The 15,552-nt window shown below is 42.4% G+C and overlaps 1 protein-coding gene across 2 annotated transcripts; it reads left to right on the plus strand.

The window, feature by feature from the left end:
* Window positions 1–258: 258 nt before the first annotated feature.
* E2F8 (E2F transcription factor 8) lies at window positions 259–12,305 on the plus strand. Of its 2 annotated transcripts, none has more exons than XM_059474555.1 (13): window positions 259–403; window positions 1,699–1,974; window positions 2,287–2,443; window positions 3,890–4,195; window positions 4,821–4,982; window positions 6,390–6,527; window positions 6,838–7,047; window positions 7,577–7,661; window positions 7,912–8,395; window positions 9,262–9,477; window positions 10,318–10,447; window positions 10,539–10,855; window positions 11,569–12,305. In XM_059474555.1, the coding sequence occupies exons 1-13, from the start codon at window positions 365–367 to the stop codon at window positions 11,740–11,742; spliced, it is 2,694 nt and encodes an 897-aa protein (XP_059330538.1). In that variant the 5' UTR covers window positions 259–364; the 3' UTR covers window positions 11,743–12,305. The 2 variants fall into 2 exon arrangements, with proteins under 2 accessions (XP_059330538.1, XP_059330539.1); XM_059474556.1 differs by having other exon boundaries at window positions 3,890–4,141.
* The last annotated feature ends 3,247 nt before the right edge of the window (window positions 12,306–15,552 follow it).

The raw sequence follows: 15,552 nt of genomic DNA on the forward strand, positions 1-15,552 counted from the left end.
CGACAGCGCTGCTCCTGGGGGCCGCCGGCGCTCCCGGACCGTGGGGTGCGCGGCGGGAGCGGGAGGGCGCAGGGGTAGCGTCTTCCCTGTGTTTAAACGCGCCGCCGGCAGTGCCGATGGGCGGTGCTAGGCCGCGGCGGGCGGGGCGGGGCCGGGGCCGTTGGGCGGCGGGCGGGCGCGCGCGGGCCGGGCCGGGAGGCGGCGGGACGAGCCCGGCGGCCGCGGAGGGCAGCGGGAACCGGCCCGGCACGGGGCCCCCATCCAGTGCCTCCCTCCCTCCTCCCGCCCTGCAGAGCCGGCGGGACCTGCGATGCGGAGCGGCGCGGCGGGAGCGGCGGGTGTCGCCTCCTGAGGCGGCGGGAGAATGCGGCCGGCGGGCGGGGAGATGGGGGCCGGCGACAAGGTAATTCCTCCGGGGAGCGAGAGCAGCCGCCCCCCGGGGCTGCCGCTTCCCGCGGGGCGGTGACAGCTCCGCTGCCCGCGCTCAGCCCGGCTGGGGGTGAAACCGCTCCGGTCGGAACGATCGCGCGTAGAAACCGCGGGATGGCAGAAACCGAGCGTGTTTTACCTTCGCTTTAATTTCTGTCCTCAACAAGAGCTCCTGAAACTTCATCTCTCGCGACCTTTATCCCCGGTGTCCGTGAAGAACACTTCTTCCTCCTGGCTGTCCTCTCCTCTCTGTTTTTCCCTTACGGAAGCTGTGCGGAGGAGCAGGGATAGTGATGTTCGGAGCGCGTTTGTCTCGGGCGTTCTGTGGTGCCGAGACGGAGAAGTTGCCACTGGGAGAGGGTCCCGCGGAGGTGGGGCGGCGCTGTACGGAGCCCGCTTCCCTCACAATTCCAGGCTGGCCGGCCTGCCCGGAGCCCCGGGCAGCTCCCCGAAAGGGGCTCCGGGACCCCGAAATGGGCTCCGGGACCGCCACAGACCCCAGACCCATTTCTCGGAGGGCTTTGCGGGGCCGACCGCGCATGCGCGGAGACGCGGCGCGAAAAGTGAAGGGGGAATAGGAGGGAAAGGACGGGGAAGCGGAGCGGTCCCGATCCCGCCCGGGCACCCCTTCCCTTCGCTCTCCCTTCGTCTTCATCCTCTCCTCTCGTGTTCTGTCTCGGCAAGCCCCGCGATCACATTCCACCCCTCACTCCGCTCCGAAGTTTGTTGGGAGCTTGTTAAAGTTCACTCTAAAAGTTAAGAGCTTGTTAGCCAACACTTCCATGACTACAGATACCGGGCTGGGCGCCGGAGTTGAGGCAAATATATTATAATTATAATATATATATATATATATAAAATATATAATTAATTATATTATAACAAGGATATGTTTTCCCTGACATGCACGCTGGTGTCTATTTAGCTCAACAAGAATTTATAGGCAACATCACACCCGCTCCCGGGTCATTACATGTTTCGGCTATTATTTATAGCTCTCTGCTATGCATTAACTTATGTTCTGATTTATCTCAGAGGAAGGAAAAGGAAAATTGCCCGAGAAATAAGTGCCAGGGGACCCGAGCCTTAAGCTACAGGCACAAAAATGGTTTCAGGGAAGGGACTCGGTTCCGAGTAGGACTGGAACCCTTGACTTGGAGCTACCCAAAAAACGCGATGGATCTCTATCTCCCTTTGACTGTTATTGATAAATGGATCGTGGTACACCCGGGCTTTAATATCACCATTGTTCTTTTCATTGATATGCAGGAGAATGAGCATTCTGAGCCATGCAAAAACGTACTGAAAACACCTTTGAAACAAGCGTCTACCTCACAGTTGGTACTGACAGAGAGACAGCCTGACTGTCAGCCTCTAACCACACCCCCAAAACCGAAGGAAACCCCTCCGGCAGATCCATGGACGCCTACTTCCAACCTGAAGATGCTGATTAGTGCAGCCAGTCCTGAGATCAGGAGCAGAGAACAGAGAAGGCAACTGTCAGACAGTTCAAGTGAGGTCCTACAGACAAAACACTGTTTGCAGGTATGTTGAAAAGTATTTGTTTTCTCTCTTTCTTTTTTTTTGTTAAGTTAGCTGAAGGCTGTTTATTCAGTATAAAAATATACATTGACTCAGCATATGTTTTTTAAAAGTTTTGGTTTTGGAGCATTTACCAAATATAATAATGATATTGACTAGCTACATTCAACAGGTAGTGTTCTGGTTTTATTTCACAGCTGCTGAGGACAAAGGGAGAGCACTGGCCCTTTGGCAGTGCTCACCGTGAAGCTGTTAAATATCTGTGCTTATATATTGTCAAAAACCTCACAATCTCTTTTCCTTATTCCCTCATAGGAGCACTTATTGGGGGATGAATATGAAAAATCTCAGCCAAGTCGCAAAGAGAAAAGTCTCGGATTACTGTGTCATAAATTCTTAGCTCGGTATCCTGATTACCCCAGCCCTTCACAGAAAAGTTACATTTGCCTTGATGAAGTCACTGAAGAGCTACGTAAGTTGGTGTTCATCCTGTTGAATATTTCTTCATGCAAATTTGCCTATAACCTGCCATTTTCGTTAGTATATTTTTGCTCCATACAATTTTGAATGCTTACTCTGTTCTCAAATTTATTTAAACCCAGTTTGAAACTGCTAATTCCCAAAGCAATTCTTTTAGAATGCTGATGTTTCCTCAGTGAATTGAACTGAGAGAATCCGAATTCTGTTTCATATTGGACATCTAAATTATTGCTTACAAATAAGCAGAGCATTTTAAACAGTTGCCGTTTTTTAAATTCAGAGATGATACCTAAGATTAGTGGTTAGATTTTTGCAGCAGGAACTAGATTTTCTCAAACTGAGCCCACAGCTTCCTGTCCAATCATGACATCAAAGCAAGAATCTTCTTTCTGTTCTTGATGGTATATTAACTTTCTTATTCTATATCACTGTCTTTTATGTTGCACCAATCATTTCTGCGGAGTCCACATTTCTAAGATCAAGCTGAAATTTTTTTAAATGAAAAAAAGTTATGGAGTTACAGTATTCTACAGCTTTTATATGGATAATAGTTTTAAAATTCTAAAGCCATATGATTTACATTTTTGTATACTTTGTACAAAAGGACATATAATTTAGGAAATGTCTGGTCAAAACCAAGAGTTTATCAGACAAATGAGAACAGAAAAGTGTCACCGTGATATTTTATGAAAAACCCCTTCACCAGGATATCTCCTGGGAAGCTGGGAAGCTTCAGTTTCTCCCTGTCTTGTTGCTTTGGAATGTGATTTGGAGAATTGTTTTAATTTAATGACCAATCCCAGTCCAGCTGTGTTAGACTCTCTGGTCAGTCATGGGCTTTTATTATTCATTCTTGTCTAGCCTTCTGATGTATTCTTTTCTCTATAGTTTAATAGAGTTTTAGTATATCATTTTCTTTTAATATAATATAATAACAAAATAATAAATCAGCCTTCTAAGAAATATAGAGACAGATTCATCTCTCACCTCATCCTGGGGACCCTCACAGCACAACAGAAGAGCGTGCTAATAAAATGACAGGTAAAACGAAGTCATAAAACAGTTTCCTACCATGAGTTTCTGAGGTTATTTAAGGACACAATCTAGAAGCAATGCAGTGAATAATTAAAAATGCTCTGTTTCTTCTAAAGCTGAATTGAAACCCATGTAATGGTGCTTCTGGCACCAGTAAATTTTAATTCTTAAGGAATGCTAAAAGCCAAGTATAACTCTGGAACAGCAAGTCCTTGCATATACGAAGCCAGATTTGCTTTCCTTGCTGGCAAGACCTGGGAGGGCTACTTTCAGTTTATGCTGTGGAATTGGCAGAAATGCTTTGCAAGTGTGCTGAGAGGAAGGAGAGGGCTCTGTGCTGCAGGTAATGCACAAGTTCAGGTGTGTCACACGGCAGAGCTGTCAGGTTCCCCTTTCCCCGCAGATGTGGAGCGCAGGCGCATCTACGACATCGTGAACGTGCTGGAGAGCCTGCACATGGTGAGCCGCCTGGCCAGGAACAGATACGTCTGGCACGGGCGCCACAACCTCCCCCAGACCCTGCAGGCCCTCAAAAAGGTGGGGGAGGAGAACAAGTACATACAGCAAATACAGATGATCAAGAGAAGAGAGTATGAGCATGAATTCGATCCTGACGGTGAAAGGAATGAAGAAATGGCAAGTTCTTTTGGCTCAAGTGAGCAGTCAGAAATGTCTTTTGTCGAACTCCCAGGAGTGGAATTTCGTGCTGGTAATAATTCTCTATAATGCCAAGAATAATATGTACTTGAAATGATAAATTTCTATGAACACGGGAGAAAAACATTTATTAGCCTTCCTTTTTTTTTCTGAGGTGGTGCTGCCCCAAAGGCACCACAACTGTTTGTAGTGAGAAAAAGTGCTCTGCACTCTTTCACTTGTCTTATTTGTTCAGTTCTTGTAATTTGTTTCTACATCAGGTAAAACTAACAAATACACCAACATATAGTTCAATTGCCATTACCACTGAGTTGTTATAGAAACCAGAAGTTACTACTGAATGTTATAGAAACTTGAAGCATAAATTACTCAATTGGTTTTATTAATTTAGCTTTGATTCATGGAAGAAATGTTAATTAAGGGTTAAGCATCTTTAAGAGTAGAAGTTGTCAGACATGGGAAGCGTATATGTGGGATACACCACTGTCTGTTCTTTGTAGTTAGACTTGGTATCCATCCAGTCATCTGTTTCTGGTCACGTAGGAACTGATTCTGGAGTCAGCACTGGCCCTAAGTCTCTGTGTTATCCTTACAACTATTATTACTGACTAATTTCTTCAGTGTTTATGTTTGTAGCTGGTGTGTCCCTGAATACTCCTTTTTCCTGTCTGATGCAGCATCAGTGAATGGCAGGAAATACAAGTCCTTACGAGTGATGAGTCAGAAATTTGTGATGCTGTTTCTTGTATCAACACCTCAAATAGTGAGCCTTGAAGTTGCTGCTAAAATCCTGATTGGAGAAGATCAGTTAGAAGACTTAGATAAAAGCAAGTTTAAAAGTAAGTACAACAGCCAAGTGTAAGCTAAATGAATTATCCCAGTACTACTTCATATAAGGAAAAATACTGTCTTATTTTTCCTGCCACAAATGTTTATTTGAGCCTCCAAAAACTCACTAAACACCTTCTACATTTTATAATTTTTGTATGGCTATTGATGCATAATGCCCACCTGAGAGGAAAAGTCCATTAAATCCTCCCTTCTGAAGTATTGTCACAAGCCTCCATATTAGGAACAATTTCTCTTTCCTCAAGCAGCCTGTCAAAGTTTTCAGCATCATTTCACCAAAGATGCCCCAGAATCATGCAAAATCTGTGTTCCATCCCCATAGCTAACTTGGTAGAAATCTAAAGAAATTCTGTAAAAATCCTGTGACCAACTTGCGTGTCAGAGGAAGTGAAACCCTTTGCTCTAACTGCCAATTATTTCTTCATTCTTTTACCCTTCTCTCAGTTCTCTGCACACTTCTTCCCCTTCCTCTCCATTCAAATGAATGGTATTTCTAGGTCTAGGTCAGTAGACATGTAATAATTAAAAATGTGCTGCTTTTGAGGGATAGTTGTGGGTTTCATTGAAAATTAGACTCTTCCTTAATTCTAAGATTCCTTTGCTTGTTTGGGTTATTTTTTGTGTTGGTTTTGAGGGGTTTTTTTGGTGGAATTGTGTCTATGTGAATACTGATCCTTGTTGGTTTCAGTTCATTATTTCCTTTCCACTGCCTCACAGCAGCATAGAGATGGTGGGTGGCTACTCAGTAGGGTTTTTTCTTGCTTTTATTCTTCCATAAGAAGAGCCTGTCGCACAATAAAAGCATTTTCAGGATGTTCCATATGTCTACCTGTATTTCAAGTATCAATTTTTATCAAGTTTTACCACATTCTTGGCTGTGAAGCCAAAACTTCCATGACCTAAGCACATTCACTATGCTCTAGAACTCGCTTGTAGTTTGACTTCTGGCTGAAACTTTTCCCTAATAGCTCAACCTAGAGACAGGGAAGATATGCAGGATGGTTATACTGCTGGATTTTAGTGTCTCTGCCCTCCCATGTTTGCCATTGCATGTGTGCACCTGCCTTTTAATCTACTTATATTTGCTACAGGATTTGTGTAGGTTTGATCATCGCACAGAAATCAACTGGTTTTGAAAATGTTCTTTTTTCCATATTTAGCATAATACACTTTGCAGTGTCTTCTAGATCTGTATCTATGTCTTCTATTTTACATGTAAACTTTGTATCACAATATTATTTCATTGTATAAATACCTGTTCCACACAATTGTTCTTTTGATTGTTCCAAAAGCTTTTTCCTTTTAGCTGCTTAAAGAGTGTTACAACGTTTCTTTATCTGATACATGCTACTTGTTAATTGCAGTGCTACACTTTCCATTTATTTCTTTTATTTCAGCCAAAATTAGAAGACTTTATGACATAGCAAATGTTCTCAGCAGCCTTAAGCTTATCAAAAAAGTTCATGTTACAGAGGAGAGAGGTAGAAAACCAGCATTCAAGTGGACAGGACCTGAGGTCTTGCCAAATACTCAGGGTAGGTGTATGTGCCGTTTCCTTTTGTTCTGATGATGATATTGATTGTTTTTTTCATTTTCTCTACTAGAAATTTTTGACCAAAAGACAGAATAACTAAGCAGGAAATCTTTTACTAGTCACATCACTGTCCTTATTACCACAGCAACCAATATGTATTTGCACACAGTGGATGTTCAGCTATTGAGATTCTTGAATTTCCATGTTTGCTGCTGTTGGTACTTTAAGAATTATAAGCCAGGCTCAAATAATTGCTTTTTATTACTGAATCTGCATATGATACATATTTTCTTCTTTTTTCTGTTTTCCAGATATAAAACTTGAAGCCACTTCTACAACCTGTTCCCCACCTATTTCAGAATCCATCACTTCCAAAGAGCAGTGCTCAAAAGCCCTTTTTCCTTCAAAAGGAAAGCAAAACTTCACTCGGCATTCATCTCTAATAAAATTAGTTAAGAGTATAGAGAATGACAGAAGGAAGATCCAGTCTGCTCCAACCAGCCCAGTTAAAATAAGTGCCAGTACATATCTTTTCATCATTTTTCTTTTAGAAAATTCTTTTTCTTTGTTTTTAAGTCAGATGTAGTCTTGCATTAAATATTTGGGCTTGCCCTCTTCTCACAGGATGTGTAGATATGTGGGTGGTGCCTCCTTTCAAAAATGCATCTTAAAAGCTGTCAACAATGCAGAAATGGCTACAAACCTTCTGCTTGTCTAGAATCACTGAATATTGGATCTCCTCTGAACCTGCTTTGTTGTAGAAACTCTGCTTTGGATCATACTATCTAAGCAGTTCTGTGTTCCAAAACCTGGCCAGACAATTACCTGGCCGTGTTCATGTTCTTGCTAGGGATCCTCTCTGGGGGCTTTAACATTGGTTTGGTGTAAGCTGATGTCCAGTTGATCCAATCACATCTGGGCTGAGTTTGAGGATAAGTTACCTCATTAAATGTTACACTACATAATGCAGTTTCCTCAAGTTAAAGTTAGATTTTTACTTTGAATTTGTGAACTCACTGTTTTGATTTGTTGTTCTTCTCCTCCAACCAGGTACTTATCAAAGTTTACCAGTTTTCCCAAATACAATAGCTCAGTTTCCAGCAATCACTAAACATCAGCTGGAAGGACAATCCAAGTAAGTTTGCACAAGTTTACAGGTGAGAACAAGTTAAAGTTGTGCTCAGTTTGAGTGGAGTAATAGCCTGCAAAAACCAGTAAGCTTGAGTACTGCAGGCTAGTTTTTAATTTATTTTCTCTTTAGTGGATTGAGAAGTACAGGTTTATGTTAACTGTTTATATTACAGAAGATAATTTGTCAGAACACTGATTTTTGCATGAAGGAATTAAAACACATTTGGGATGTTTTTGTTTGTTTTTTGCTGAAGGACAGCAGAGGAGATGCAAATGAAGAGTGCCCTGTCCTCGCCTGAGGCTGTCCCCAAGCCCGAGCCCTCTCAGCAGCCAGCTCTGAGCCAGCCCCTCGGGGCATGCCCTGCCAGCCACAGCTCAGTGTCACCAGTCATCCTCCCTCACCCTCAGTCTGGGGTCTCATATGCCATCTATCTGCACCCTTCCCAAGCCCACACGGTGACCACCTACAGCCCCGGCTTCATGCTGCAGCCTCTGCCCTGCGCCAGCGTAACTGGAATGAAGAGTAGTAACTCAAAAATATTAAACATAATAACCACTGAGGAAGGGGACACTCAGAGGGGTCCAGATGAGCCTACAAAGTCCTTGGCAGCTGAAGAAAGACCTGAAACAAAATCAGAAACTTCATCTCAGCGGTGCCTTAAAAGATCACAAGCACTACCAGAGAGTAATTTAATTAAAAGGCGTAAAAGTGATGAGGAAAGCCTTGATACTTCTTTGGTAAGTTAAATTAGTTTTAAAATGCCATTTTATGGCTTAGTAATGTTGCCACCTACTCATTTTCAAAGTGAAGTAGGAGCCTGCCAGTGAGTGTAGGTGTTGTAAATAACATCAGGCTCGAAGATATGATGTTTCATTTGCTATGCTGTTAATGTTTGAGGGGGCTGGGGTTTGCATCTAAGGAGACAAAGTGTTCAGGTGTAGAGAAAATAAAGCAGCTCACCAAACACTATGTCAAAACTTACCTATTGGTAAATTATTTTGGAGTAGGTCAGGTGGAGAGCAAGGTTGGAAGCAAGAGATGTTCAAGGTCCCTTGAATTCTAGGATTCTGTAAACTTGCTGGCATCCCTTCTTGGCTTTAGAGGTGTTAGGAGGGAACGTGGATGTATGAAAGTCAATGGACAGGGAACATGCCAAAATCCTGATGCCTTCTAAATATTTCCACCCGGTGTTGGTTTGTTGTAGGCATAATAGAACAGCACATGAAGAGAATAACAGGTTCAGATAAACTTGATGTATATGGAGAGACTGGGGCTGGGTTGCTTTCTACTCCTCAGTTGCTGATTGTTTTAGCACAAATCTGCTGTAAATTTGGCTTGCTGAAACAGCCATCATATGTTATGGGTGTGTTATGACAGTGCATGCTATTCCACATCCACTAGCAGGGGAGAAACAAGATGTGATAACATGGACCTGGCTGTCCTAGGGACCAGAAATTTTTTAAGTACAAACTTGGGAATGAGGAGGAAGTAAAAAGCTTTCTTTCCAGTGTTTAAGAATGTATAACTACTCTTGTAGAGTTCTAATTGAGACCATTAAGCCTTACAACACCTGCCTTTGTTTTTGTATGTGCTTTCTTCAAAGGGAGAATCCACTAAGAATGAAAAACCACCTTCCAATAGCTCACAAACTAATCATGAAATGGACAATGTCCAGGAAGAGAGACAGAATGAAACCAAAACAGATCAAAACATCGCAAGTTGCTGTGACCAATGTACAAAAGAAAATATTCCAGAAGATGAAGATAAAATCAAAACAAAACAAGACATACCTGTGGCATTTGCCATTCCTGCTCCTGAGGTAAGATTTGTCTTGCCATTCCCTGGGAAGACACTACTTGGAGTCTCTGCAAAAGAAACAAAACTACAACAAACTACTCCTACATAGGTTGTCTTTGGCTGAATTCACTTTGGTGTGCTTTTAAAACCTTATTTTGTAGGAATGTAGGATTTCTGTTTGTGCATTTAGTACACAAAAAAGAGGACACAAAGAGGCTCTCAGGCTTCCATTGGAATGAAGGTCACACCAAGGAGCTAAGGGCAATAATGAGATCCCTTACCTCCCCCATCCTTTCTTTGCATATCCTTACTGTCAGATGCTTGGAAACAGCATCACATGAAACTCTCTTCATCAGCAAAATTCAGTATTCTGCAGTTAAGACTGTTTGCTGTAGAGAACCTGAACAGTTCTGTTGACAAGAACAGAATATGTAAATGCAAAAGTTTTGCCATCCAATGTTTGTTTTATGAAAAATACAATCCAAGAATGAGTTGATGTGATGATTTACTGGGTCCAGAATGTTTCTTCTGCAAAAAATGGTATTCAGTATCAGGGTTTCTTTTCCATCTGGTCAAATTGCACTGTGTTAATCCCAGATGGATTTCCAGTTCCCCACCAAGAGTATCAGCTGGAAATGGAGCCAGCTGACTTCTGTGTGGTTTTAATTGAAAGACCATGTCCTTGAGTCTGTTGTGTCTCTTTTCAGACAGAAAGTAGTACAGGCATGGGATATGGCATCCTGGGGACATGGAGGATAAAGAATAAGAACAAGGCAAGGGAAGGTTGCAACTCTGGAGGAGTGTTTTGGAGTTTGTTTATTCCATGTTTGGGCTAAAGATGTGCTGTCTCTTTCTCTCTCAGACTTTTTTTCCATCTGGTTATCTTATTCCTCTGACTCACTGCACCCATGGCACCAAGGCAGAGTGCTCCACCAAAGAGAAGGCTGGGGTGTGCTCTGTGCAGCACACAGCCTACAGCTCTCCCATCACTGGTGAGTGCCCAGGGAAACAGGCACGGGGGCAGCTCAGGGGCCAGGAGCAGCTTGTCCCAATTGCTTTCAACACCTGATGTTTCTGTTCCAGGTGTCATTCCAATGCCAGCCTCAGAACTGAAGACAGTCAATATTCCTGCTTTTCACATAACACCCTTGAACATAATGCTGTCACCAAATTCCATAGCTGCTGCACCTGTACTGAGCAACTCGTGCCTCAGTTCGAGCAGTACCAGCTCTGCCCCAAACCCAAGCTCTTCAGCTCTCAACTTTATGCTGCAGCACATAGGACTGATACCTGCTGGTGTGCAAGTTCCTGCAAGCCCCGTTCTACAGCATGTGCCAGTCTCTTCCCAATCAGAAAATATCAGCCACAGCTCAGGGAGCACAAATGTGCAAGAAGGGAAGGTGAGTTAAAACATTGCAGCTCCACCGTGGTGGGTTGAGTGGGAAATGCAGTGCAGTAATTCCCTTACAGCAGGTAAAATTTATAAATAAACATTTCTTTTTGATCTTTAGAAATCAGCACTGCCCAAAAAGAGCTAGCAGTGAAGGCCAGCCTAAGTACAGTAGAGATGAGAGGTTAGCAAGGAAGATAAGTGACTTATTTGTGGTGGAAGTGGAGCCAGCTGGAAGATGACAAGATGTGAAGAAACAACTGGTTTAGAGGGAGGATTTTACATATCTGAGAGATATTTTAATAATCACAAACTGACATTGTGCTTATAAAAAATTGTTCCTTTGTTATTTTCTTTCCTTCTTGATACTTCCCTACTCTACCCTCAAGTTCTCGTGTGTAATAATAGCTATTCTTTTAATAAGATAGGATTGTACAGGATTTTAAATTTTTTTTTTTCCCCCACAGGAAGTTTCTCTGTATATTTCATGTATACTGTATTGCCTAATATCTGTTTGTGTTAAAAAAGAAGGGGATTAGAAAAACCATATTTTTATGTATTTAAATATATATATAAAGGAATGCAGGTATACCCTTCACAGTAAAAAGTTTTTAAATTTCAGGGAGAAAAAAAAGTTTGCTAACATCCTGTAGAAACTTAGAAGTAGTAGAGCTTACTTTTTATTCCCCCATAAATGAAAGTAACTTTGTCTTTTCTCTTCAGTTCCTCCAGCCAAAGGAGCCTCAGGAGCCTCAGGCAGTCACAGAGAACTTTTTCCGCACACCAGGAGGGCCAAACACAGAACCTGCACTATCTGCAAACTCAGATGGCACCCAGAGAACCTCTCAAGGAACTTTATATATTCCTCAACGAAAACTTGAAGTTTCAGAAGACTAATTTTGGGATAGGGAATTTCTGATTGTGTTAGCAGGCAAAATTGCTGGTAACACACTGCACACATCTGGCATTGTACGATGGACAATGGTTTGGACGTGTATTGCCATGACCTCAATGCTGGAATAGCCTTAATTGATGCTTTAGAAAATAAAACTGACTCTTAAGGAGAAAGTTAATGCCTAATGAATTTTTCCAAAAGGCTTACCTGAAGTATTTAACAGCAAAGTTATGTATCTAGTGGGGTTTTTTGTGAGCGTGTGTTGATTTCTTCTATGCAAAGTAAGCTGAAATTGTCTTTGTACAGAAAGGTACAGTCTATCAGTCAGTACAGATTTTGCACCAAAAAAAAAAAAGTACTGTGAGTGTGTAAATATTTTATGTCTTAGCAAAAAGGCCACAGGTAAAGTGTTTTGCTTCTGTGTTTAATAATGCTCTTTTGTAAAGTTAGTAAGAAGCACAAAAAAAGCTCCCAAATTTTCTTAATCATTTTTTATATAAGTTAAGAATTATTTATACTGTATTTTTAAATTGATTTGTTCGGATTAAACTTACATAAAACTCTACAGTGACTTTTTCTGTTTGATCAGATTAGATTACCTAAGTTACACATTGCATATGCATATATTGCATATTCACTGGCATCTCAATTCTTTTTCTGCCAGGCAGGGGTTGCTGTGTTCTGAAGGAAGGTGGGAAATGGTGTTTTGTGAAAAAGTGAGTTAAATAACTCAGTGTAAGTTCTGCACTCTTATCAGTAGATACTACAACTCCTAAAAAAAAACAAGTCAGAACATCAAGTCAGTCACACAGGAACGTGTGTCCAAATGTCACAGAAGTTTCAAACAGGTTCAATCAAACCACTCAAATTTAAATATGGGCAGCAATGTCTCATGTACACTGAAGGGAGAAAGATGACTCCTCATACAGTTCACACTCAGATAACAAGTAATAGCTGACAAATTGAATAAAAACACTTTTCATCTGCCTTCCCAGGTGAAATGTGCCTGGTAGACCAACCTGGGATAGAAGAAATGGTAGCAAGCCCCAAGATTCAGGCCTGGACTGCACAAAATATATAATTAAAACAGCTACCCCAGTAAAACAAACTCATCTGCTCTTTAATAATGCAAATAACCTGACAGAATATTTCACTATTGAAATATTCCTAAATGAGGGGGAAAGAAGAATAAAAGCTGGAAGCGGGAAGAATTCTCCCTAGAGCACTGAATAGATTTTTGTATTCGAACAAGATAACTGATCTTTCTTACACCTGTTATCAACTTCCTTCTGGAATATAAAGGCAAAGGTTTTAGAAATTTGCATTACTCAGCAGAAACAAACCACCCCTTTCGTTTCTGAGCACCACAGCTGACAGACTAAGAAACTAGAGTACTTAGGCTTGGTGAAATGGTCTTGTCACACATTTTGGAAAGCTGAGCACGTTTTGGAAAGCTGAACTTGTTTTCTGCCTTTCTGCCCAGCGTCCCTTGGCTCCTGACATCCTGACACACTGCAGTTGCTTTTTCACCAGCACTTTTCTTGCTGCGTGCTGTTTCTGCAGGCTGCAAAGCTGGTGCTCTCCCAGCTCCAGGGGTCTCCTGCCCCAGCAGAGCTGCCTTTGTCCCTGGCAGCCCAGCTCCCTGCCCTTCCCACCTTGCCTCCCCTGCCCTGGGTGCCTGCTGAGCTCTGGGGCAGCCCCTCTGAGCCCCAGCTGGTTTGCTCTGGACTTGCTGTGTTCCAGCTCTCAGGGCAGGGCTTTAATCCCTTCCCCTGATCCACAGAAAACTCTACTTTCCACTCCAGTTCATGCATATGCAACTCCAGCTCTGTGTCTTGAGTCTTCTAACCCCAGGTCCTGCTAACCACAGCTGACCTGGAATGATAGGGAATCCCAGGTACCTGTATGGATCCAGCTGTTCCTTGGAGCTGTGATGAGCCTTTCAGCAGTCCTTACAGGGACACACAGAAATTACAATCCTTACAGGGGCACACAGAAATTACAATCCTTACAGGAACACACAGAAATTACAGATTTTACAATTCTTACAGGGGCACAGAGAAACTACAGAAATTGCAATCCTTACAGGGGCACACAGAAATTACAGAAATTACAATCCTTACAGGGGCACAAGAAATTACAGAAATTAAAATCCTTACAGGGGCACACAGAAATTACAGAAATTGCAATCCTTACAAGGGCACACAGAAATTACAGAAATTGCAATCCTTACAGGGGCACACAGAAATTGCAATCCTTACAGGGGCGCACAGAAATTACAGAAATTGCAATCCTTACAGGGGCACACAGAAATTACAGAAATTGCAATCCTTACAGGGGCGCACAGAAATTACAGAAATTAAAATCCTTACAGGGGCACACAGAAGTTACACAGCAGCAGAGAAATCAGGCAGCACCCAACACCAGGAAAACTAAAAGTTCATCACCTGCATTTTCCCTTTAAATCCTCTGCCAAAACCAAAGGGAAAATACTTACATTTTGGGGCAAAAGCTTCCTTCACAGAGTTCCCTGCAGCTGGGTATGGCACAAATCCATCCAAGTACACGATCTATAAAATAAGAGTGAACATTACAGAAGCTTCATCCCTCTCAAATGTTGGGGGATTTGACTTACGTCACCAAGGGTGCCAGCACAAAGATTCAAGAAGCTTCTCAGTGCTTCCCATGTATTCCAAGAGGGGGTTCAGGCCTGCCCCTCCTTGCTGCCCTCGTACAAGGAACCCTCACAGCACACACTGCACCGTCCCCTCTGCATTTGGCTTTGTCTGATACAGAATAGTTCCATCAACTATCTGGGGAGAACCACCCAGAAGGGATGGAGGCCAGCTCCTCTGCTCAGGAAAGAGAGAGTCCTTCCATTTTACACCAAGGACCTGTCTCTGCATTATAAAATCTGTGCCAGACTCAACAGCAAACAGATTTATAGGTTCCCAAGAGTTTTCTCAGCAGCCTCAGCTAACTGACCCCTAAAATCTAAAGTCTGATGTGGATTTGGCATCTAATTTTCTTATGCTGCCATGAAAGTCCCCAGGTTGAGACTTTCAGCTTGAGAGTTCTGGTGTTTAACCCCTGGGATGGGCCCTTTCATACACAGCAAAGTCCACAATCCTGGACAAAGTTGCTAAATTCAGGCATCTGCTCAGAAAAATGAGAATTAGCTTCTAAACCTCAAAAGCTCCTAAAATAAAGCCCTGTAAAAAAGTTCACACTTTGCTGCCCACATCTCTAACACATCTGCAGCCTCATCCATTTCCAAGGGGCTCAGTCAGGCATGGCAAAGATAACTGCAATAATTACACAGGCTAAATATTATACATATTATCTACCCACCGTAATGCCTAAAACCAGTAAAAAATTGAAGATTTAGGTGAAAGCATAATCCCCTGTATCCTAGAAGGCAAAATATTTGTATCCCTCAAACCATGAACTGGAGAATGCAATGCTATTTAGTTTAAAACTGTTGTTTTCCTGGAGGTGCTACAAACAAGTATTATTATTTTAAACAATTATTTTGGTAAATTACTTTTGGCAACATGACCATTAATAACGAGATCGCCATTTCAAGAGCTGTTATTTTATGATTCACACTTAAGCAATGCAGCAGAGCAACTATAAAACTTTAATCTTTATTTCTGATTTGTTAGGCTGCAGTCAGGAATGTCCTTTAGGTGTAATCCGAGGGGCTGCATTGTTGTCCACCTACTCACAAGCAGACACCAGGGAACAAAATGCCAGGCTTTTGTCAGAGGTTATTTTCAGCTTGGTGATAGCAGTGGCATTGCTCAGATCCC

This window comes from Ammospiza nelsoni, chromosome 6 (assembly GCF_027579445.1).
Source record: "Ammospiza nelsoni isolate bAmmNel1 chromosome 6, bAmmNel1.pri, whole genome shotgun sequence".
Classification (NCBI taxonomy): Eukaryota; Metazoa; Chordata; class Aves; order Passeriformes; family Passerellidae; genus Ammospiza; species Ammospiza nelsoni.

Coding starts and splice junctions, on each gene's coding strand:
- E2F8 (XM_059474555.1), top strand. CDS start 365: ATGCGGCCGGCGGGCGGGGAGATGGGGGCCGGCGACAAG. Junction 4,196..4,820: donor AGGAGTGGAATTTCGTGCTG/GTAATAATTCTC, acceptor TGTCTGATGCAG/CATCAGTGAATGGCAGGAAA. Junction 10,448..10,538: donor CTACAGCTCTCCCATCACTG/GTGAGTGCCCAG, acceptor TTTCTGTTCCAG/GTGTCATTCCAATGCCAGCC.